The sequence below is a fragment of the Ischnura elegans genome, assembly GCF_921293095.1.
Source record: "Ischnura elegans chromosome 13 unlocalized genomic scaffold, ioIscEleg1.1 SUPER_13_unloc_1, whole genome shotgun sequence".
Lineage (NCBI taxonomy): Eukaryota > Metazoa > Arthropoda > Insecta > Odonata > Coenagrionidae > Ischnura > Ischnura elegans.
The window spans coordinates 1,934,921-1,958,397 of NW_025791657.1; the positions used below are offsets into that span (position 1 = coordinate 1,934,921).

Sequence of the window (23,477 nt, forward strand, 5' to 3'; positions counted from 1 at the left end):
GCATGTGAAGGGAGGTGACTGTCGAGGTAGTAATTGTCGGAGGCATTCAGGCCGGCTTGAAGGCCTGGTTACGCGGTACATTAACACATACAAGTAAATGTATGTTTGCATGAATGATTTTGGTGGCCCTGGGTAGTGCAGGTATGAATGCATGAACCAAATAAGAACAGGTTCTTTTTTCTGTGCATGCATTTGCACAAGTGGAGTGGCTACACGGTGCATTTTGGGGTTCGTTCTCGCATTCATACATCTAGGCATTAACCCATACGTGGTGATGTATTGTGTAAGCAGGCTTTGAGACATACTCCTCAGCAATTAAGCCCAACCCTCCCACTCATTTGTAATCATCCTCACCGTTGCCTAGTGGTTATATTGACAGTGGTTTTTTTTCATTGATATATTTTGTTGCATGCAACAAATTTTTTATACCTTGAAATGAATTCTTGGTTATGTTCTGTCCATAAGTAATTTTAAAATAAAATTTTAACATGCCAAATTCTACAAAATAAATCATTCCAAAAACCATTGACAATTTATTCAGTCGGCAATGAATTGCTGCTGGGTCATAAATGCATTAGGAGGGTCGGGCTTAATTGCCAAGGAGTGGCCCTAAGTTCCCGCTAAGCTGGGTCTCAGGCCGGGCCCAAATGCATTGGACAACACTACCTAAGCGGTTACTACACTTCCTATGGGCATGCCCAGTGGGGGACCAAAGGGGGCAGCTACCCCCCTAGAAATAGAAATTGTAAAAGTCTTTACGGTATAGCAGGACTGGATATAAATGAAAGTTTTCAACAAATTTTTTTTCAAACCCATGAAAATTGATATTACTCAGTATGAGATATGTAACTAAAATGAAAATATATTTTCAAGCAAATAATTTTATAAATTATTAAAGCCCTTCCCCATGTATCTGCTAGAGCCAGCGTCCGGTCGTTTTTGATGAAAAAATCACGACAGCTATAGTCGACGTTGGGTCTTATGCGTATGAAGATTCCAAGACAGCTTCACTTAATGTTGAGTGTGAAAGGGTTAATAACATAAGAATAAATTGTCAATGCTTACCATTTTGTCACAGAAAATTTTTTCTCTGGTATGTATCATTTCTTTAAATTACTCTCAGTATCTAAATTGTCGGCATTTTATAAGGCTAAGAAACAGCTGCACTTTCATAGGGTAGACATATTCTAGATAGGTATCTACTAGATATTAAAAAAATGAGTGTTCATAATTTTGAATCGCTCCCATAAATATGTTCCAGAAGAGTTTGCCTTTGATTTTTTGGTTCATGTGCGTAAAATGACTTCATTTATCCATCCAAAAAAAGTCAGAAGCATAGCAGTTGTACTATTTTGTAGATTGAGAAGTTTTTTTTGCTAGTTGCATTGGAAGCATTCTATAACAGTCGCACAGTGGCCTGAAATTGGAGAAAGCGGGCCAAAAATCGCTGTAGGCTTAAATATTGCTGAATAAATGAAACTTTTTGCGCATTGTATATTTTAAGGATACAATGAAATTTATTTAGGATAATGTAGTCCATAGTATTATTTTAGAAGGGCAATAAAAATTAGCAATAGGTAAAAGTGATACGGGAACCCTAGTTGCTAGGGGCGACTCGAAATTTTGATGCGGGAGTATCAGGGAAAAGATAGTACTTCTTTCAACAGCCATTTAGCTGTCTGATAGCTTTTCATTAGGTAAGTGATGATTGAAAATTGCTAGTCAGTCTTTTAAACTATAATAAATATTGGTCATTGAAGAGTTATAATAAGGAACAATACCATTTACGAATATTTTTGTCGCTACTTTCTCAAAAATTAAGACGTGCCACTTTATATCCCATTCTGAGTCTGAGAATGGAGATTTCTCATATTTTAAAATATTTTCACTATAAATAAGAAGATTTTTCACCTACTCTGATAATTATTTTACTTAATAGGGAACCCCCACAGAGCATGAAATAAAAGGATCCGAATTAGTGGAAGCGTGTGGAAAAGGTCATGGTTTGTGGCAATCCTAGAAATGCTACTTTACCTTAAGTGTCATTCCATTTCAAATCAACCAGGCCATGACACCCACCGACTCAGATTTTCATGAAATTCCCATGGCCCTACATTCTGGTGAATTTAGAAATTGCGTACAATTTTAACCACCAATTGCCAATTGTTAATTAAATATGAGCAATTGAAATTTGGGAGTGACCCCTAAAGTGCCGCAACGTGCAACACATGGTGATTTTTACTTTCATCCATAACTTCATTCCTGTGAGATGAAAAGGCATTGTTTTTTTTTCTACAGCTCAGTGGTCCATACTGATCCCACGATTATCATTAAATATTCACTGCATGAAGTATTTCAGCTGCAAAAAAATAAAGTTTAAACTAAAGCATCTCGCTTGTACCATTTTTCATCGTCAGCATCCACGGGGAAAGGCCATGTTAATACAGACTCATTGTTCAGTTTAAAGTAATCACTAATGTATGAGCAAAGATCCTGATGAAAAAAAAATCGTGAGTCCGATGTTCCTTTCAGTGCCCTACTCTGCCCCAGCTTGGGGCCGAGAGGGGCACTTTTATGTCTTAATTTATTTACATCAATAGGTGAATTATACATAAAAGCAAACATTTTAATGTGGAAATGAACAAGAAATTTTTATTAAAGGTACATGAGCATTCAAATTTTAGATGGGTAACGACAAATTTGTATCACTGAACGAAATGTTTTTCATCAAAATTTAATTAATTTTATGGCTGAAGTTCTGTCTACCATCCTTTTTGGTAAATTTACTCACTTTACTCTACAATTATAGCTTTTTCTTCAATTTTGTAATCCCCTTTTTAGCTGTTAACTATGAAACTCTTTAATTTTCTTAGCAGTTGAGTTTGTTACTCAAGGAGTGTAATGGTGAGCAAAATCTTTACATGATCTTTTTCATCTTTCAAATCTTTATCTCTCAAACATGAGCAGATGTTGAAGAAAGCTGTGACACTTTTTCTACGCTACCTGGAAACTTTCAGAAAATAACATAGGCATTCAGATCCTGAACATCACTATCGTGATTTCTCCTTGTCAGAAAATTACAATGGTGGAACCAAATTGAGCAGAAGAATAAGAAGTTTTTTCTTCATTCCCTCATGAAAATTGCAACCCTCAATCTCAACATTTAGTAATGTCAGTGAGGGAATTAAGTAATCTCTGCACATAACCCCATATTCTCTTCCAGGGCCATCATGTATTTTTTATCGTACCAGTAGAAAAATATGCTGATGTTTGAAATTTAGCTTACTCCATGTCGACAAACAGGGGGGATCCAAGATTCTTTTCCGGGGAGGCACAAGGGTCTGACAGGTCATCTCATATTTGAGATTAAATACAACAATTACTGTGAAAAATATTTTCTTTATTTTGATATGAAAGTTATTATTAAATGTTATTTTAAATTGAATGATTGAGGGTCCGCAATAAACAAAATAAAATGAACGTAATCATAACTGTATTAAATTTCTTGTCTCTTTTTAAGCAAATGGGGGAAGCATATCCCCCCTCCCCCATTTCTGCCCATGTTGACAAACTTTGTCCGTTACCTTGGAGATGATGGCATTGCAGAAGTGATTCCTCAAATTTCAAACTGATAGCGCACACCACCAATAGGGAAATTCTGGTTTCTTTCTTCCACACCTGGTACGCTTTTCGTCACTTGAAGGGCTTTCCATGGCTCTTAGGATGTTGTAATATAGCCTCCAAGTGAACTAAGTGTACCAATGATATTCCTGCCAAATTTTGTAGTAGTCTGGTCTGTAGCTTTTGAGTGACGTATTCACAGACATTCAGGCACCACTCCATTTTGACAATAGCATAGTTAAGGCCTTTTTCACATGGATGCAGATGGTCCGCACTATGTGTGTGGAGTGCACGTAGCCCATGTGTCCACAGCCAGAGTAATATCAGCTGGTGCAGCTTGCATAGGTAAAAGAACACCGTATTTCCAAGTGATTTCCAAGCAAAATTGCTGTGAACCATGTTAGAAAAAACAGAAGAAAAGTCCCCCACTAAGGAGGTTTTGGGTGCACCCTATTGTGGCACAAAGGAAATTAAAAGCCGCTTTCATGACCACATTTCCTGAAGTTCATCGAGATGAAAGTTTTCCATTATTTTCACATGTCCACTTTCACTTTACATACAAGGTAAAAAGACGCACTCGCACTGTTATCTCCAAGCTATTTCACCGTATCACCCCAAGTTTATCACCCTATTTCCATTGACAAATCTGCTTGGTCCGCATCAGCCGTCCGCGTTCATGTGTAAGCACAAACCTGTCTCTGTGCCCTGTACACGAGTGGATGATCCAGGGGCAAAGTGGCCACGTGGATGGACAGAACCTTATCTGCATGAATATGGCAGACCGTCTGCATCCATGAGAAATGGGACAAAGATGTTAAACCCCCTGTTTAATTAAGATTAGGAGCCTCCCTTATTTGTTGAATCAGATGGAGTTCATTTGTTTAATAGTGTAACTTTCTCAGCAGAGTATCAAAGGAGAGGGTGCAGCTAAAGATAAGCCAGGATCTACTTCAGAGACAAAGGACTGTATTCGAGATGCATCCGAAGATACGTCACAGATCCCGTGCACAGTTCAAGTGACTGAAATATACATTCCTGTGCCAGAGTGTGAACCACCCTTGGACAATATGCTGGTAAGTTTTATTCTCATATATGTATAGAGTTGAAAGACCTTCAGTTGTACGAATTCCTCGGTTGAATGTCAGTCGTTGCTGTAAATACAGTCGAGGACCTCAAATCCGGAAATCTTTGGACTAAAGGGTTTCTGAATTTCTGGTCTTCAGTTCGCAGAAAAAGTACTACACTTCTTTTTTTGGGAATTTCAATGCAATATATGTCAAATCTGGACTGTTGCTTCCACTGCATAAACTATATGTGCTTAATACTGGACGAGAATGAGCAAGAAGTACATCTTTTTCTTCGTGATCAATAGCTTTCATTGATAGCATTTGCTGGAACACATTGCGATATATGTTGATGCTTTCCTTAGTCATTCAGTAAATCTGTGCAAATGCTTTTATATGTTGTTAATTAATGTATTTATAAATGCGTTCAGGCTTTTGTGCTCAATATTTGAGATCCATACGTGTGTCCCCGCCTAGGTTGTTAGCGTATGTTCATTGCGTGTTCTAACTTCCTGAGCTATGATGTGAGGAGGGATACGTGGGAGTGATGCTACGAGGTGGCAAGTCAAAACACTCGAGTCGAGTATTTTGCGGACTCAGTTGAAGAAACTGTTCTTGCAATTATTGGAAACAAAACAAAATTGACTCTTTAGATCATGACCTTCAGGATCACACTGCATGTCCAAATTATTAAAATTTAATTTCATTTGGAAATATTTTTAACTTTTATGATCTTGTAAATGTGAATGAAGGAGGAAAAGGCATTGGGGATAAATATCCATAGTAAATAAGTGAAAGGATGGTTAAATATTGCAGTAGCTGAATGTTAATATTCTGCAGTTTGATCTGTGAGTCGAAGGAATCATAAGAGTATGTATATTGGCCTGCTTGAGTGGTTTCAAGTAAAAGAGTAGTTTTTATTATTATAGGGGTTATTATTATCAATATTTGAGTTTATACACTTTCTCAGCCGATTAAATCCAGATGGAAATATTCGCCTATCCCAAGGTCAATTTAGGATTAGGCTCGGATGCTAAGGAAGAGAATTCACCCTATCCTACACTGTCCGATCATGCCTGACCCAGGAATCTTCTCACGATCTGGCAGGTCTGTAGTAAAACAGCTTTTTGCCCGAGGTTTATCAGTTGGTTTTTAATTCCCAGGTCTTCGAATTCTTTTTTGAATCTTTTAGACAAGACTCCCTCCACAGAGATTATCAGTGGGTGTATGCTGACGTCTTTCAACTTCCAAATATTTTTTATTTCACCGGCCAAATTCTGATATATTTGTGTTTTCTCTCTTTCCGTAGACTCAACATTGTCATTTAGTGGCATTGCTACATCGACTATGTTTGCTCTTAGCTGTAATTTGTGGATCAATAAAAGTCAGTACCAGCAAGAGCTGAGCACCCCGAAGTTATGTGTTCAATGGATTCACCCGTTTTCCCACATTTTCTACATTTATCTGCAATTTCAAGTTTTAATATATTTTTTTCATAGTTGTGAGTTCGTATAACTCTGTTATGAATTGTCATCACAAACCCTTCAGTCTCCGGGTATAAATAGCCATCTTGGAGCCATTTCAGAGAGGCGTTTCTGTCAACCCAATCCTCCTGTATGACTGTTGGGAACTTTCCATGCAAGATTTTAGACTTCCATTCCTGCTTTTGTTGATTTAGGTCTGGTATTTGAATCCGATCTTGGTTCTCTCCAAAACTAAATGGTTTGTATCCCATGTCAGCCTTTATAACCTCTTTCATTAATGCATCTTTTGATGATTTTAAGGAGGATTTCATTGACTGTTCCTGAGATCGGCATTGTCTGAGAATATTTATTATTATTATTATTATGTTTTTTCTTAAATTTTCTTCAGTTTTCACTGAGTAGCTTTAGTGTTAAGAGCACGGGTTTTCACCAAGGTAACTCTTCACTATTGAATTGCGTTGAGAAATTTTCTCGTGATATGACAGGTTGAAATTATTACAGCCTTTTGCAGTTTGATGTAAGTATTTGGATGGAGGTTGAGTATTTTGAAACTATTTTGTATGTGTTTTGGGATGATACCGGTAGCTGAGATGACAATTGGAGCTATATAAACCTGTTCCATATTCCATATTCTTTTTATTTCTATTGCCAGATCTTGGTACTTGTTAATTTTTCCTGTAATTGTCTTTTCGATGTTATGCGACAGTGGCACGGCAATATCAACTATGTAGCAAGTTCTATATTTCTTGTCAATCAACACTATATCTGGTCTATTATTAACTATAGTTTTATCTGTTTGAATTGGCAGATCGTAATAGATTTTAAATTCGCCGTTTTCAAGCACTGTTTCAGGGTGGTACACATAATATGGGGTCTTAGTATCTATTAACTTGTGTTGGTAGGCCAGTTTTTGGTGGATAATTTTTGCAACTTGATTATGTCTACTTAAATATTCTGTATTAGCTAGCATCTTACAGCCAGATATAATGTGCTGGATTGTTTCAGGTACTTGAAAACACCTTCTACATTTGTCATCTGTTATGCTTTTATCACCAAGGATGTACTTTGCATAATTTTTAGTGCGGATGACCTGGTCTTGTATTGCAAGCATGAACCCTTCGGTTTCTCCATAAAGTTCACCCAATGACAACCATTTGTTTGATGAGATTTTATCAACATATGGTTGATTGAGGTCATTGATGTGTCGTCCATGTAATTCCTTCTGGGCCCATACTTCTACCTTTCTATTTAATAGAACAGCTCCTGTGTTGGTTGCTTCATCGGTCGTGCCATTTTTTAGATTTAATGGTGTTAATTTGTTGTCGGCATATACTATTGATTTGTGAAGCTTCGAACTGTTTGATTTATCGTAGAAGAAATGTTTTAGTCCATGAATTTGGTTTTTGAGGAGCTGTTGTAAATCTATTAACCCTCTACCTCCCATATAGCGGGGTAGCGTTAGCCTTTCTATTGCAGCCTTTGGGTGGTGTAAATTAAATTTTGTGAATGTTGTACGTATTGATCTTTCTATGCCTGCTATTTCGGTTTTGGTCCAGTCAATCACTCCAAATGTATATGTCAACACAGGTACCGCAAACGTATTGATGGCTTTGATTACATTTCGTGCATTTAATTCTGTTTTAAGGATGGATGTTAGTCTTTTATGGAATTCAGTTGTTAATTCCTTCTTGATCTGTTTATGTTGTATTGATTTTGCTTGCAGGAATCCAAGGTATTTGTAGTTCTCATTTGCTTCCATAGATATTATTGACTCGTCATCTGTAACATTGAAGTTACCATGCTTGATTTTCCCTTTTTCTATGTGAAGCAATCTGCATTTATCCAATCCGAATTGCATTTTTATATCCGCGGAGAACCTACTTGTGACATCCAAAAGGTACTTGAGCTGTATTTCATTTGAGGCATAGATTTTAATATCGTCCATATATAGAAGGTGAGACAAAGTAAAACTGGTGTTTGTACTATTTTTTATTTTGTATCCATATTTAGTGCTATTGAGGGCATTTGATAATGGGTTCAACGCCAGGCAAAACCAAAGTGGACTCAATGAGTCTCCATGGAATAAACCCCGTTGTATATCGATGGTTGGTGTTATAAAGCCTTTACCCGATATATTGACCATTAGGGCTGTTTTCCACTTTGCCATAGTTGCTTCTAAAAACTTAATGATGGTGCCGTGGATTTTGTATGTAGTCAGAACTTTTAAGAGCCAATTATGTGGGACACTGTCAAACGCCTTACGGTAGTCAATATAAGCCACATGAAGGTTTCTGTTATTTTTGCGTGATTGTTGTAATACTACAGAATCAATTGTCAATTGCTCCTTGCATCCCATATGGAACTTTCGGCATCCTTTTTGCTCTTCTGCAAGTATATTATTCTGGTCAATATGGCTATATATTTTATTTGTAATACAAGACGTGAGTATTTTGTATATAGTAGGTAGACATGTTATGGGTCGATATTGTGTTGGATCTTCCGTATTCATTGTTTTGGGCTTCATGTATGTTATCCCTGTTGTGAAGAAATCAGGGAGGATTGTTGGGTTATTAATAATATCATTAAAACATTTGGCTATGGCTCCATGTAGAGACGTAAACTGTTTATACCAGAAGTTTTGAATTCCATCAGGACCTGGTGATTTCCAATTATGTGCCTTTCTTAAAACTATTTTGATGTCCTCGGTTGAGATTTTAGTAAACTGCATTTCAACTAAATTGAGGTGTAAGTTTTCTTCGTTTCCAATCCAGCTTGCACTCGAATTGCTTTCTGTTGGGGTCGACCATATTGAGGACCAGAAGTTGTACACTCCATCCTGATCTGGCAATTTACCTTCGATGTCAGTTGTTGCAGATGATCTCAGCTTCTTGTAAAATGATTTTTCGGAAGTTTTAAATTTCCGGTTTTGTTCCTTTCTATTGAAAGACTTATTGTATCTTTTAAGGCGCCCAACTTTAACTGCTAGTTTTTGTTTATTAAGTTCGAGCAACTCTTTGACATACCTGCTGTGGTTTTCATTAGCTACATCTATGTTGAAATTTTTGAAAACACATTTAAGTGATGATATTAACTTTCTTGATCTATTTCCATTTTGATATTGGGTCAATTTACCAATTTGCTGCCTTAGATGTTTTATATCGCTCTCTAAGCGTTTTCTCCATGGTGGAATTGTTTCTTTTCTTACTGGCACTGTTTCAGATCGGGAATTCGGTTTGATTTTGAAGCCTAAGTGTTTACTAATGGTGATAGAAGCAGCATAAATCAATGTATGGATGTCGGAAATATTGCTTAAATACTGGGTTAGCTGTGGTAGGATATTATTGACCATAGCGACGGTTTGCATAAACTTCGTTGATGTATTTATTTTTGGAATTTTCGGTCGCTGGCTGGGATCTGAACCGTAATATTCTATTACCGTTTTGGTTAGCAATTCTGATATTTCAGTCTCTTCAAGATTTGTCGTTTTGGACTGATTGGTGTCAATATGTTCTTCTTGGCATTGGCTATTGATGATTCCTGAGTTTCCTGTTTTAAAAGTTTCGTTCCTAGATTCCTCTGCGGGACGTGGGGTTGTTGACGGTTCAGCTTCGCTAGATGTAGGTCCAACATTTAAACTGATTTCATCCTCATTTATTGGAGGGTCTATAAGGCTACTTCTGGACAATTCTTTGCTTACTTGATGTTTTATTTCTTCAAGTATTGGAACTGGTAAAAGGTTTTTTAATACAATTGCACGTCTCTGGTCAGCTACTCTTTGTTCGGTGACTACACATTCTGGGTAATGCTCTTTAAATTTCTCAAAAATGTATTTTCTATAACTAGTTTTATCTATTTCAAGCCGGGTTATGGTGTAATACGCATGCATGACTCATTTATTCATTTCGGGAGTCCATTTCATACGTACACGATTTTTTCCTGCTTTAGTGGTCCCTCGATTTTCTACAGATGTAGATTGGGAAGCATCTAAAGCAGGTGTTTGCAGGTGTTTGGTGGTATTCATTCTATTATCATCGGCTGTGTTTCTTTCGGGTTCCCCGATGGGTGTCCGCCTGTTCAACCTCCCATCACTGACGGCTTGCATGCTGTCACGTCCAGCGTCAGCTCCAGACGTGCCCTGGAGAACCCCAGGCAGCGACCTTTCTCCGAGGCATCTCATACTCCGAGTCTCCATCTTTGATGGGGGATTTGCATTTTATACCTACTGCCAGGTCTTCAGAACAGCCGCCCCTGTCATGGGGACAGACGCTGACCAGGACGCCGCCCAATGTGGGAACAGACACGCCTGGATTTCAGTTTCCGTTTTGGTCCGCGGGTGGTATTTTATTTCCCACCTACCCTGCATATCTGCCGAGCATTCCCCTATCCGCCACCTGGGGACGCGCCCGATGGGGGACGGAAAACCCCACACGAGCTTATTATTATAATTATTATTATTATTGTTATTATTATTATTAGGGATGGATGGATCCAGGATTTTTCTTGGATTCGGATCGGATCCTTGATTTTTGGAGCCGGATCTTTAAGATGAGATATTTTCGGATCGAAATGCATTTTCAAATTCCTGACGCCGAGATTCACTGGATGATTGCTCAATCTCTTGGGAAGAGTCACACTATGTGCCAGTCCTATTTTGCCTTTTTTTATTGTCCACGGCTGAAATTCTCCTACGTAACCTCTGTGAGAGCTTTCAAATAATACAGGTCATGAGTAGGACAAGAATCCCATGCGACGGTGCATTTGATGATAGAATCGGAACTCTTTCCACCCTAGTTGTGTTCACTGAAGCTATTATTCAAAATTTCGGATCCAGATCCAATGTCTTCCGCGACTTTGGATCCGATGTATCTGATGAAGGGCAATATCTGCTGATATTTGGATCTGAGGTATCCGATCTGACAATCCCTAGTTATTATTGGACATATGCTATTGTTATTATAATTTTGCATTTATTGGGTGACATCCATTGTTCTCTTCAAGTTTAATATGAAAGAAGAGAACACAGACCAACTTGGTGAACGGAAATATCCTGTGATGTACACACCAAATACAGCTGAAAATTCGGATAATGCCCCAGACCCATTGGCCACTGATGATTTGGTAAGTGCTCTCTTGCCTATTTTAGCTCAGTTATGCTAACATACAAATTCATTCTGTTGTGGAATTATATGTCAAAATTAGACAATAGTTTTCAATATTTTTTTATTTCTCTGAGGCTTTGTGGGGATCTATCCCCCTCATACCCCCATAGTTACACCAGTCCTTCTAACAATTGATTAAAATGTTTATCAATGACTGTTTCTCTTTCCATTAGGGTGATTTTGGAACATGCAGGTCCTCTCCTTTTAAAGAAGATCAGATCAGTGATAATGAAGGTGGATGTGTGCACCATGATTTTACTGATGGCACCTCAAGCAAACTGGCGAATGAAACATCCTCCGATCAGGTAATACTATTTATGAACTATTTATTGTAAGTTGAACTTGAACTGCATCTACACTTTATTGCCATCATAAGTCAGCAATCCTAAAATTGGTTTTATATAGCGCTCCATTGCTCACGGCTATCTCTTTTTCTTTTCATTTATACGGTCTTCTTCTCTTTTACATTCTTAATTATCTGATGCATGAAACACATTCAGAAGCATTACTTTCCCCTCTTACAGCACACGTGTCCTTTTCTTTTTCTGATTATCTTTATGAGGTCATCATTTTTAAGAGAATTCCTTTATCTCCTATTCTCTGCTCTTCCTTGGTACTTACTCTGACTACCCCTTTTATCTTCAACATTCTTCAGGAGCAACACATTTTGAAAGCTTCCTCTCTTTACTTTTCTGTAGCTGTCAATTTTGATGCCTTGCTGTCATTTATAAATATGCTCCATATGTAGTGTGTGGTGCATCGTTTCCTTACTTCTTGATTTGTATTCTCAGCTGTGAGTATATTCTTCTTTTTTGTAGAACGCTCACTGTGTCCATTCTATTATACTGACCGTTTCTTTCTCCCATCATGCATCACTAATTGCTAATCTCATTGTTGCATAATTTTCTCATTGTAAGGATATGAGACCTTGAAAATGACACAGTGTGTCGAAACTGTGGTTGATAGTAGAGCTATATAATTAAATGTGTAAATTATCATTTGTTATTTATATTTCATCACAGATGTACTGCATTCCCACCATGTTGATATCAGATATCATACACTCGAAAGCACTGTTGATACCTTTTCACCCCTCTTTTACACTTTTGATGGGGACTAGGAAAAAAAGTGTAAATTGCTAGAAAGTGTAAAATCGAGGTTAGGCATAGTTTAATGAAAAATAACCCCTTTAAATATAGTGTTCTATTTTTCATATGAATCATGTTCTAAATGAACAGTTTTTTTATTCTATATATTGAGGACCATTTTCATCAAGCGAATTTCTTGAATATATGTATATAGTCCACGCCAAACTCTTGGAGACAAACTCTGAAATTGTTGATTGCATTTTCTTATTAAGCATATCATCGTTAAGATATTGTATTGAATACTCTTTTAATGGAATTGTCCAACCAGATTTTGACAGTTAGAGTAATATCAAAGTGAAGAGATTTAAAAGTGAAACTTTAATACAATGTGGCCCAAATATTTTTCTTTGGGCTAACCAGGTTTCAAAATTTTACTGGGAATTCTTATAGGTTTCATCTCATCCATTGATTGCACTCAAGGCAAATACATAGTTTGTAATCCTACTTACCCTAAAATATTACAAGTTTTGATGCTGTGAGACAAAAACTGTTGTCCTCCTACTCAAATTTCCTCGTAGAATCTGATGTTGTCATTGTGGTAATCGCAAAACCTTATTTTTTTGCATTTATGTTCTCTGCAAAAGCACACAGTCTCAAACCTGGAATTTCTATAATAGGCTACTGTATTTCTATTGTAGATTCCAGCCTTGAGGAATTGCACTTTCAAAGTAAACATATAATTTGATAAAAAGCAAGCTTTTGATTTTAGTGCAATGATAACATCTGATTAGTTATCAAAGTTTAACTTGAGCCTACCAGATATCTGCATAGTCAACACATTTAAGGAATCCACTTGGTAAAAACAGGTTCACAATTATATGATTAGTATAAACTCTGCCTAATATGAATTTTAATAACAAACAATCTGTTTATCCGATCAGCGGTTGATACCCTTTGGAGGAATCTGGAAAAATTCCACAAAATCCAAAAAAAATCATTGCACTGTCTGATGATCATTGATTCGCAATTGATAACTGCTACTGTATTTGGGTGACAGTACATCAACATTGTTCATGATAATACACATAGCACTGATTATATGTTGCCACTAGACATCTTGTGTTGATGGCACCTGATATCTGACTAAATCGATCAAAGTAGATAGATTGATAGTTGTAAGTCATGGGTGTTAGTTCCAAAATTGGCCCGACTGATGACTTGAACTGCTTGTCGAAATACTCATCTCCAGCACCTTTAACCCCTCAAGCGCGGCGGGCATTTAATTTTAATCCCATCTCAGCAGCCGGATGAGATTTAAATGACTTCGCTTTTTTGGCACACTATCATTCAATAATTTATGTCTTTCAAAATATACGATCTGAATCGTTGAAAATTTAAGTGAACTTGCGTAACATAATACGCTACTGCATAATAATTTTTCGAGCGATTTGAAAGGATATTTATTGTTTCATGTATCTTCTTTTATGAACTTATGAATAAATTTTCAATTTCGAAAGATTTTAATTTGGTGTCGAATAAGCTACAAGATGTCTAACATTCCATGCATTAAAAAAATACAATTTCTTAATGTAATTTAGTTATTTGGGGTTGTAAATGTCATAACAGATTGGATACTTTCGATAGGATTACCCGTTTCGCCTACTTGAAATTTACCACTCCGCCCACTTCTCTGACTTCGTTCCATTATTACCGTATCATTCCATTTAGGTAATCACGTGCTAATGTTTCAAACGTCAATATGTGAATATTCAAATGATTTACCTTAGAAAATCTGCTTTGTGTGACATGATTTGAAGCAATCCAAACATATCCCACTGCACATTTTTCACACCAGTACACGCAGTCTATTCATTTCCCATATTAGGCACAAACTGCACACCTCCTTTGAGACTTTGATTTCTTCCCAGCTGCAGGAATTTTCTTTAGGGAATGTATTTCTGTGAGTCTTGGTACTAAATTGTGCAATGAGTGACGGCCATGTCCAAACAGTTCGTATGACGTCGGATATTTCAAAAATATTACCTCGACCAATGGCACGCGAAATGATTAGTCAAATTTTTATACGTGTTTTTCCTATGATCAACATATGAATTTAGGACTGCCGCATTCAATTGTCTCCTAAATAACTTCATACACCACTTGTAATTGCGTTTTCTTTCCATTAGTTACGAATGCAATAACAGGTCCTTGAAATTCACCCCACCAATGAATTTACCATAACCTAACACACTAACAGACTTCCGAGTCTCTTTTTTGCCTTTCAATACTATTCCCATATGGTAGGATCCCCAATTGTAAAAAAATACCACTCACAGTAAGTACACCCGATGAGAATTTCAACACACTGCCTGAAAGAACACCACACAGCATGAATGACTCTAGTGGACTGAAGCTGGTGGTTTAGAAGCTCCCTCATGAGACGAGAAAATATCTCGAAGGGGCCCTGGTATATGCTGACTGTTATGATGGAATCTTATCTTCGTTGATTACTGTCCAGAAAAAAAATATAAAAAAATAAATGCAGAGCGAGGCACATGGCCCCTTCGCCTAGGACGCTAAGGACTAACGAGGCGGGCCAAACACACTTGGGGCTCGAGGTGACGACAAACAAGCAGAAGACGGAGAGAAGGCATTCAGTTCTGAAGATACCGTATCTCAAGCTAAAGTAGCTGACCCTTCTTGACGTCTCTCAAGCAGAATAGGCGGAAGTTTTCATGATAGAACAGTTGAAGGAAGGCGTTGAGTTTTTGGACCGAAGTCGTCAACGCGCTGGTTTAAAACGGAATTTTATCGAAGCATTTTAAAAACATTTTGAAGGCATAAAGCCGTTATGGATATTTTATTGGAGAGGAAAAACATTTCTTCAAGCGATAGAGTAATTAGTTTTAATTAAACATGCAATGTCTGGCGGAAAAAAAATATTATATACAGTTGGTCAGGAAGCATACTGGGTACGCATGGCGGTGGCATACGAAATTTAAAGGGCGCGTACTGGGTACGCATGACGGCGTTGAGGGGTTAAGAAGTCATAAATTGATATAATTTATATTATTTACTATCTATTTTACATCATGTCCATCAGATAGCATTCTAGAGCCTCCATATGGATGTCTTTGTAGTGACCCTCATAGGATGTCATCTGAATGACATCCAAAGGATGTCCATAAGAGACTTCTGGATGTCAAATGGAAGTCCATTGGACATCTTGCAGTGGCTGGGTTATGACCTTGGTTTCAACTGAGGTTTCGTAAACTATTGATCAAGAGTGTTTAATTAATAAGTGCATGTTTGTCCCAGTTTTTAATTGGAAAAAAAGACGACATTTTGTCGTGTTTGTACAGATTTTTACTTTATTGACAGTGATGTTTTTTTTTTTCAAAAATATTGCCTTGTTTCAAAATTATGCCTTCACTTTTTCTGGCAAGAGAATAATGACTTTTAATTTGTTGGTAATATATTATAAGCTCCTTTTCCTTCCTACTAAATTGAACTACACATTATTATAATTATAATTGTAATTCAGAGATGAAACTATCTCCTATATTACCTTAGTTATGATAGGATAGCGTACGAAAAGACATCACTGGCAGAGTTATCTAATAAATATAAATTAACAATGCAGACGTAATATTATTCAAAAACCACTTCCTGGTTGAGGGTACTGGGAAAATTTTGAACTTTCTGTGTGTTGAAAGAAAGTCATTTTGTTGAGAAAATATTTTGGAGGGCCTCAAAAATTTTGATGCAATACATTTTATAAATAAGTTTATCGAGCCTTTCATAAAAAGTCATAAACTTCTTACTTTCAGCCAACATTTATGGAGGATGGGGAGCCAATTAAGGGAATCACTATGGCCCATGAGTCTACAACAGAAGCATTGGGTGAGTGCTCAGAAGGGAAATAAATACATGGAGGAATAGGGTGGTTTCCTATTATTTTTTTATTTCCTAAATCGAAAGATTATTACTCCTTGAGTATGCATTTCACATTTATAGATTCTTAAATCACGATATCTATTTTTTCGCAACTAAATGAAAAGTGGAAATTTTCAAGCACGGGGCAAATACGACGGCTAAGTATGAATGCCGGGATAAGCCTGTGTGATGTCTTTCTGGTTCCTGCTGCTGCAAAGTGAATTGACCTAGGGGCGAGGCTTTGAGCACTGCTAGGTGCAGGCTGCTAGCAGGTAGCGCTTGGCTTAATTATGGATTAATAATACCTAATCAAACGAAGGAAACTTTCCGACCTCAGCCAGTTTTAATAGGTGATTATTAAGACATGATTCCCTGAGCTCTGTGCCTCATGCATGCATTGGTAATCTCTGACGATGTAAAACTCCTCTCTTCTCGTATAGAAACTAGGTCCCTGTGACGTCACGGGGAGTGGCATCGCATGGGCGCCAATCTGGCCTTTTTCAAATGCGGTTGAAATTGACCAATGCCATTCGCATTAACTGGGATTTATAAAACCAAATCATTTGTATATCATAAATACACTAATGGTGGGTAACAAATCGCAATCAATGCCTTTCGTTTTCTTTGATGAAGGAAACTACCCTATTGTCGTAAATGATTGTGGAGGATGAAGCTTATGAATTAGAAGTCCATCCATACTTTCTTTCTTTAGTTTGCTTGCCAATTGAAATGGGGAGAGAAGTTATCTTTTCAATGATTTTGTAATTATGTGGTTTTTTATAATGATTTTACCAAGCAAAATATTTTTCTACTGATTTTTTTTTGGTATTTAACCTTTTCCCTCCTAAAGACGAAAATATACGTGTGGACATTTCTTGACCGGGGAGACGAAAAGCCACAAATTTTGATCGAAGATTTTCCTACACAGTTGAACGAATGCTGAATATATACATTTCCTAGCTCTTCCCCATTTATGACGGTCGTGGGTCTGCGATGTCTTTGCCTCGGGACCTAACACAGCATGGCTTAGGCTTTACCCTTGACGTCCGGGAGCAAGTACCCAGACCCCTCGTCTTATATCACCCCTCTTAGTGGTGAGGGACTGCAGTCATGCAATTGTTCGTCCAGTCATGTGGCAAAATAAATATTTGTTCCTTTCTCAAAAAATATAAACTAAGAATTGAATTATTTGCCTTTTGAGCAGCGTTCACAATTTTTGAATGAAATTAAATGGAACATATTAACATACGTCAGATTTTGGTATAAACATCAGCATGGAACATTTTGCTGCATTAATATTGATGTTAGAGCTTTGTTCAAAATTTGATAATTCTCAGAGTGAAACAAGGATTTCAATTGAAAGTCTGTAATTTACGTTCGAGAAACAGTTGTCCATGTAACTAATTAATATAAACAGAGCATGATTGACTGCAAACCAATGCCACTGGTAGCGTTATAAACCCTGAAAGCAGAGAGCCCAACTACCCTCTGGAGTCCGAATTATTGCCGAGTCCCTGCTAGGGAGGGTAGAAAAGGGTTGGTGCTGGAATGCATGATTATCAGCGAGACCCTTCTCAAGGAATGTCCTGCAGAAATGCTCAATATGGAGGGGATGGAAGAGTCTCTTTGAGGCTCAGTACAGCAGCCATGCTGAGGGGAGAACTCCACCGTCTTGAAGGGGTTAACTACTTGGATCAGTGGCTAGGAACATTTTCTTTGTGGCTTATTGAAATGCAGCATTTTTTGCAGTGAAGATTGTTACTAAGATTCGTATGTATTATTTGAGCTAAGGTTTAGGACTGGTCTATTGAAAAAAATAGCAATAATTAACCAGAAAAAGCACTTGGCTGCGAATCGAGTATCCAAAAGTAAATATCAGCGCTCATGGAAAGCGTTAGCATGGAACCTGGTCAAATAAGTGCAAAAGTTAGCATCATATTTGGTCCAATTTTAATAAGTTGGAAAATTAGGTACAATTTAAAATTAGCGCAATCATTTTCACTTTTTTCAAGGAGTTGGCTCTTGTATTTTGTTTGGTTTAACAAAGAAAAGGGTAGTTTCCTTCATCAAAGAAAATGAAAGGCATTGATTGGGATTAGTTAGTTTTTTTGGTTGTCCACAAAATATGAGTCAACATGGAAGGAACCCAAAAATCAATCGCCAATTAACTCACCGTGGAAGCCTCCGTAATAATTTTTAAGATTTCCTATTTTTTTTATCCTGAAAAATGAGTATATTTTCAACTTTGCATCCATCGTTGGAAAGGGGAAAGATTTAGCTATTTTTCAAAATATTTGCCCTGAGGGTAAATTAATTTTTGGCATTATTATATCTAGCTTTTTAGTTCTCGTGTTGTACTGCTCTTCCTGTATTTTTAACTGACGACTTCTTGCACTGAATCATCTGACCTGAATTTCTGTCCCCTTAGGTGTTTTTTGAGAACAGGAAACAAGTGGTATTCGCTTCAGCTTATGTCGGAGTGGTAAAGAGGGTGGCGTATGATACACCAAATAAATTCATGGAATAGTGTGGTCGTTTGGTATGAATCATGTGAACACACACCTCTGACCCAGTGTTCCACACAGAGATGTAGCTACAGGCTTCATCAAGACATTTCTTTATCCCATGAAGAGTATATCTCTGGTTATTGTATGCCATCTCTTCAATTGAAGCTGCTGTTGATTTCCCACCCTGACTGCTCTGCTCACCATGGACATTTTTCCATCCAACAGTAAACTCCTGGCAGCATTTGCTCACATTTTTGATGTCCATACACTTCTCACCATACACTACTATTAACAAGGGATGAATGTCAATCGGGAAAATCTTTCATCGAGTGACTGAGCGTAGTTCGCACTTGGTGGTGTAACGGTTGAGCCGCAGGTTAACCCGTGGGTCTATGCTCGTCATAAGGCGTCGGATTTCTGGGCACCATAATGGGATGCAGCGTGAAGGGGAAAAATAATTTCGCCCGTACTCGGAATGGTGACAACTCCCCTGTTGGAGGGAGTAATTCCCTCAGAAAGTTGGGAGGATTGCGCTAGCGTCCAAACCACTCCCTTTTCATCACCAGGAATATGGGAGGGGACATGGGATAACAAATAAGGGATACACTTAACCTCAACTAACTACACTCCTGGCACTAGCCTCGGCATAAAGAAAATAAAACACTCCCAGTAAAAATAGCTGACTGCCTACGGTAATCCTCGTGCTCACGTCTCCTCGGAACGACTCCCTGTTCGCTCTCTATCTCTGCCACTCTGGATATACGTTCCGACCATCACCTGCTGAACCCTCCACGTTCGAGGGTAGAATCATAGGGGCGTAGTCCAGTACAAGCTCCCAGTGCTCCAAAGCACTGGAAGTGAGTCTTTGCGTGGTCCAGTACAAGCTACAAAAGCTTCCGTGGTGCTCTCGTACGTCACGCATGACGTCACTATATTCGCTTCTCTATCGCTACAAACGCTCCCGAGAAATAGGTGGGTGAGCTGGAGCGAACCGGTTTTCAGCGCGAATTTGAGCGGGAAGGAATGCAAAAGAAAATGGTATTCATAACAATTGTGGACCTGGCCAGCAATAATATGACCATTTGGAGTTGATGGAAGAAGTCGCTAAGAGAGCCAGGATGGTAAATGCTAAAAACAAATGGTTAAAGTACTATTCGGGGTATATCACGGTGAGGCAAATGGCTGTAACTCAATGGTTTAACAATTCAGAGTCAATGTTCGCCATGGGCCAGATCGAGGAAGAAATTTAGCGGCAAGTCCAAGATATCTTATAAACTTTGTTGTTGTGATAATTAATTATATATAATATTATTTAATTATTAGTGGTTTATGCTTTAGCTAGCGAGAAGTGGAGATAGAAAATGGCTATTTGAAATTTATAAGGCATGTGGTGAGTGAACCTTCCAGTCGAAGCATTCCGTCTGTTACTTCTATTAATTTTGTAAGTTATTTTGATTTATTTGTTATTTAGATCAATTATTAGTTATTTGAACTTGATATTGCGTGAAATTGAGATAGACTATGACTTCTTAGGTTAGGGTACGTGAACTTCTAGTCAAAGTATTCCGTTCGTGCTTTGTGGCGGCCAACCTTTCTCCATGAAGATTGTATTATCTCTCAAATGATGATATCTTCCTCTAATCTTCAACTTAAGTTTAATCAATTATTGATGTTCGGTTGTATTTTACTTATGTAATTTTCTTAAGGTCAGGTTGACACGCATTGCATTTATGCTTAAGGCTTGCTGTTGACGAGATTGGTTCAAGTGCAGGACTGCTTTTGAGACTATCATACAATATCACGAGTGCAATTGATAAATCGTAGAAAGGACAATCCACTTAAGGCCTTTTTACACCTACATAAACCCGTACAAGTCTAAATGTATGAACGCGAGAATGAACGCGAAATGTACCATACGGTCGCGTTGTTGCACGTTAAGTGGTTACACGTGTAACCTCTCAACTTGTGCAAATGCATGAACTGCAAATTGAACCTATGTTAGCTTGGTTCAAACATTCGTACATGTTCCGTTTCGGTCCACAAAAATAATTCACGCAAACAGGCATTAACTTGTACGTGTATCGTTTAAACGCAGGCTTTTAGGCGAGTTAAGTTAATAAGGCTTATTTTTGGTTGATTGAAATTTCTCTAATAAGGTATTTAATCAGTCTTTTCTTTTTTTATATGTATCATATGATCTGCTCTTTATAGTTTAAGTTTATCACCTTGTTGTTTGAAGGAATTGCAAACCAGTAGGTAAAATCTTCAGGACAAACATCGGTCTGTTGTGGTGTTCGATCATGGTATCCAATGAAGATCTAATATTAATTAGGTTTCTTGTGGTGTACCCCATGGTCATATTCTTTTTGTCATTTATATTACTGAACTCTCTAACAAGCTAAGTAAAGTACAAGGGGCTATAAAAATCCCTAATTCAGGCGATCTAATATCTGAGCAGACGATACTAGTAAAACAAACGACTAACAAATGCTGCAATCGCTCCAGCCATGATCCAGTAGGGTAGGACTGGGAGCGATAGGAGCGAAATTGGACCACGAATCTGTAGCGTCTGAAGCGGGAGCATTGGGAGCGTGTACTGGACTACGCACTATGAAGACAAAAAAAACTGTGAGTGCAGTAGCGTAAGGACAGGCAGCCGTTGCAGTGGGTGAGCTAAGTGGGAGCTCCATCCTAAAGTACAGCTATGTAGCTACTGAACGGGCTATGACCACATGGGTGATTCTACACTTTGGTGTAGGAACTAAGGAATGTAGTGCTGAAATAAAAAATACACAACCTTGGTTAATTTTTCACTGGAAGTTTTTATTGTTATGACACGTTTCAATGCTGAGGCATCATTTTGAAGTTACCAAGGTTGTTTATTTTTCATTTCAACACGGACTTTCCCAAAGTCAAAGCTGAATCGGTTGATTTCAAATGCAGTGCTGTTGTCACATTCTACATGGCGACTTGGGGATTTGGAAATGGTGTTTTTTGGAGACCTTACTTTTCATTATGCCCTCGTAGCTCTTAGTTTTAACTGTCTCGCCACTGGTGGTACAGGTTTACTTGCATTTATTTTGCAGCTCAGCCCTTATTTTTATTACTTTTATCTTCAAATGTTTTAATTAGGGATGGTCGGATCGGATACCTCGGATGCAAATATCCGCGGTTATTTCCCTTCATTGGATACATCAGATTCAAAGTTACGGAAGACATCGGATCTGGATCCGAAATTTTGAATGATATCTTCAGTGAACGCAACGCCCAATAAGGGTGGAAAGAGTTCCGATTCTATCTTCGAAGGCGCCGTCGCATGCAATTCTTGTCCTACTCATGAACCGTTTTGTTTGAAAGCTCTCGCAGAGGTTACGTAGGAGAATTTCAGCCGTGGAAAGTAAAAAAGGCATAATACGACTGGCACATAGTGTGACTCTTCCCTATAGAATGAACAATCATCGGGGGAATCTCAGCGTCAGGAATTTGAAAATCCATTTGGATCCGAGAATATCCGATCCGAAAGACCTGGCTCCGAAAATCAAGGATACGATCCGAATTCGGATCCGAAAAAAATCCTGCATCCGTCTATCCCTACTTTATGGTATTGCTTTTATCTTCAAACGTTTTAATAGTTAATTGAAAACCCATTCAGGAGAAATTCAAAATTACAGTAATAGATTGAGCAGTGGGGATCTTTTCAGGAAATGGGTTTGTGATTATAATAAGTCAGGAGATTTGTACATCATATTTTAGTGAACAACCTAGAAAGCTGTCAATCTCATTCTCTTAAATAAGTCAAAGAAGGGTATTTGGGCTTCCAGCTGGGTGGTCTTTCTCCATTCTGCTGACGTTTCAGAACTCGAGTCGTGTTCCATCCACAGGGCAGATAGCTAGTGCAAGCTTGCAAGTAGGTGGTGTACTTAGGGTATAGTTTACCTAGGAACACTTGAAACTATCGGCAAGTGCTTTGACCTGGGGGCTTTAAGAGTAAGCTATAACGCGAAAGAAGCACTATAGTGTAGCATAGGTCAATTTCAGTTCATTTAGATGATGTTTCCAGAGAAAGTGCTAGCTTGAAGTTGTTGACGCTGAAAAGTAAAAAGTTTTGGTTGCGTATCGATGTCTATTACCAAAAATTGATCACTCCAACAGTTGCTATAGTAACATCATCAAAATCAACATAATGGTGATTAGTATTAGCTACCTATTATTTAAGTATACCAGGACTAGAAATGGGCAAAAATAATCGATTATACGTAATAATCGATTATTTGCTTGCGATTATTGAATCGATTATGGACATCCGATTATTTTGCATAATCGATTATTTGAATATAATCGGCGGGAATAAGAAGCGTGCTCACTTGCGAGAAACGAGAGCGAGCATATACTTTTCATGACAATCTATCCTTATATCGTAATTGGTGATTGAAAAATTTGAAAGCAATCATAAGCAATAAAACAAATTCTAAATTTTTGATGGGAGAAAATATCTATTGTTGAAGGAAGACATCATAAAAAATTAGCGAAAAAAATTATGGCCGCGTTGAGTAACTACATGATCATATGGAATACAGGGGCTAATTGGTCAAGGACGAACAATTTTTTTTCAGCGCCA

General features: G+C 37.9%; 1 protein-coding gene across 1 annotated transcript in view; it reads left to right on the forward strand.

Annotated features, from left to right (window-relative positions):
• LOC124172154 (zinc finger protein 271-like) overlaps nt 1-23,477 on the forward strand; it is a 112,625-nt gene that overhangs the window by 1,621 nt on the left and 87,527 nt on the right. The window contains exon 3 of the mRNA XM_046551568.1: nt 4,527-4,694. Within this exon, the coding sequence (XP_046407524.1) occupies nt 4,527-4,694 (168 nt within the window). The remainder of the gene's footprint in view (nt 1-4,526; nt 4,695-23,477) is intronic.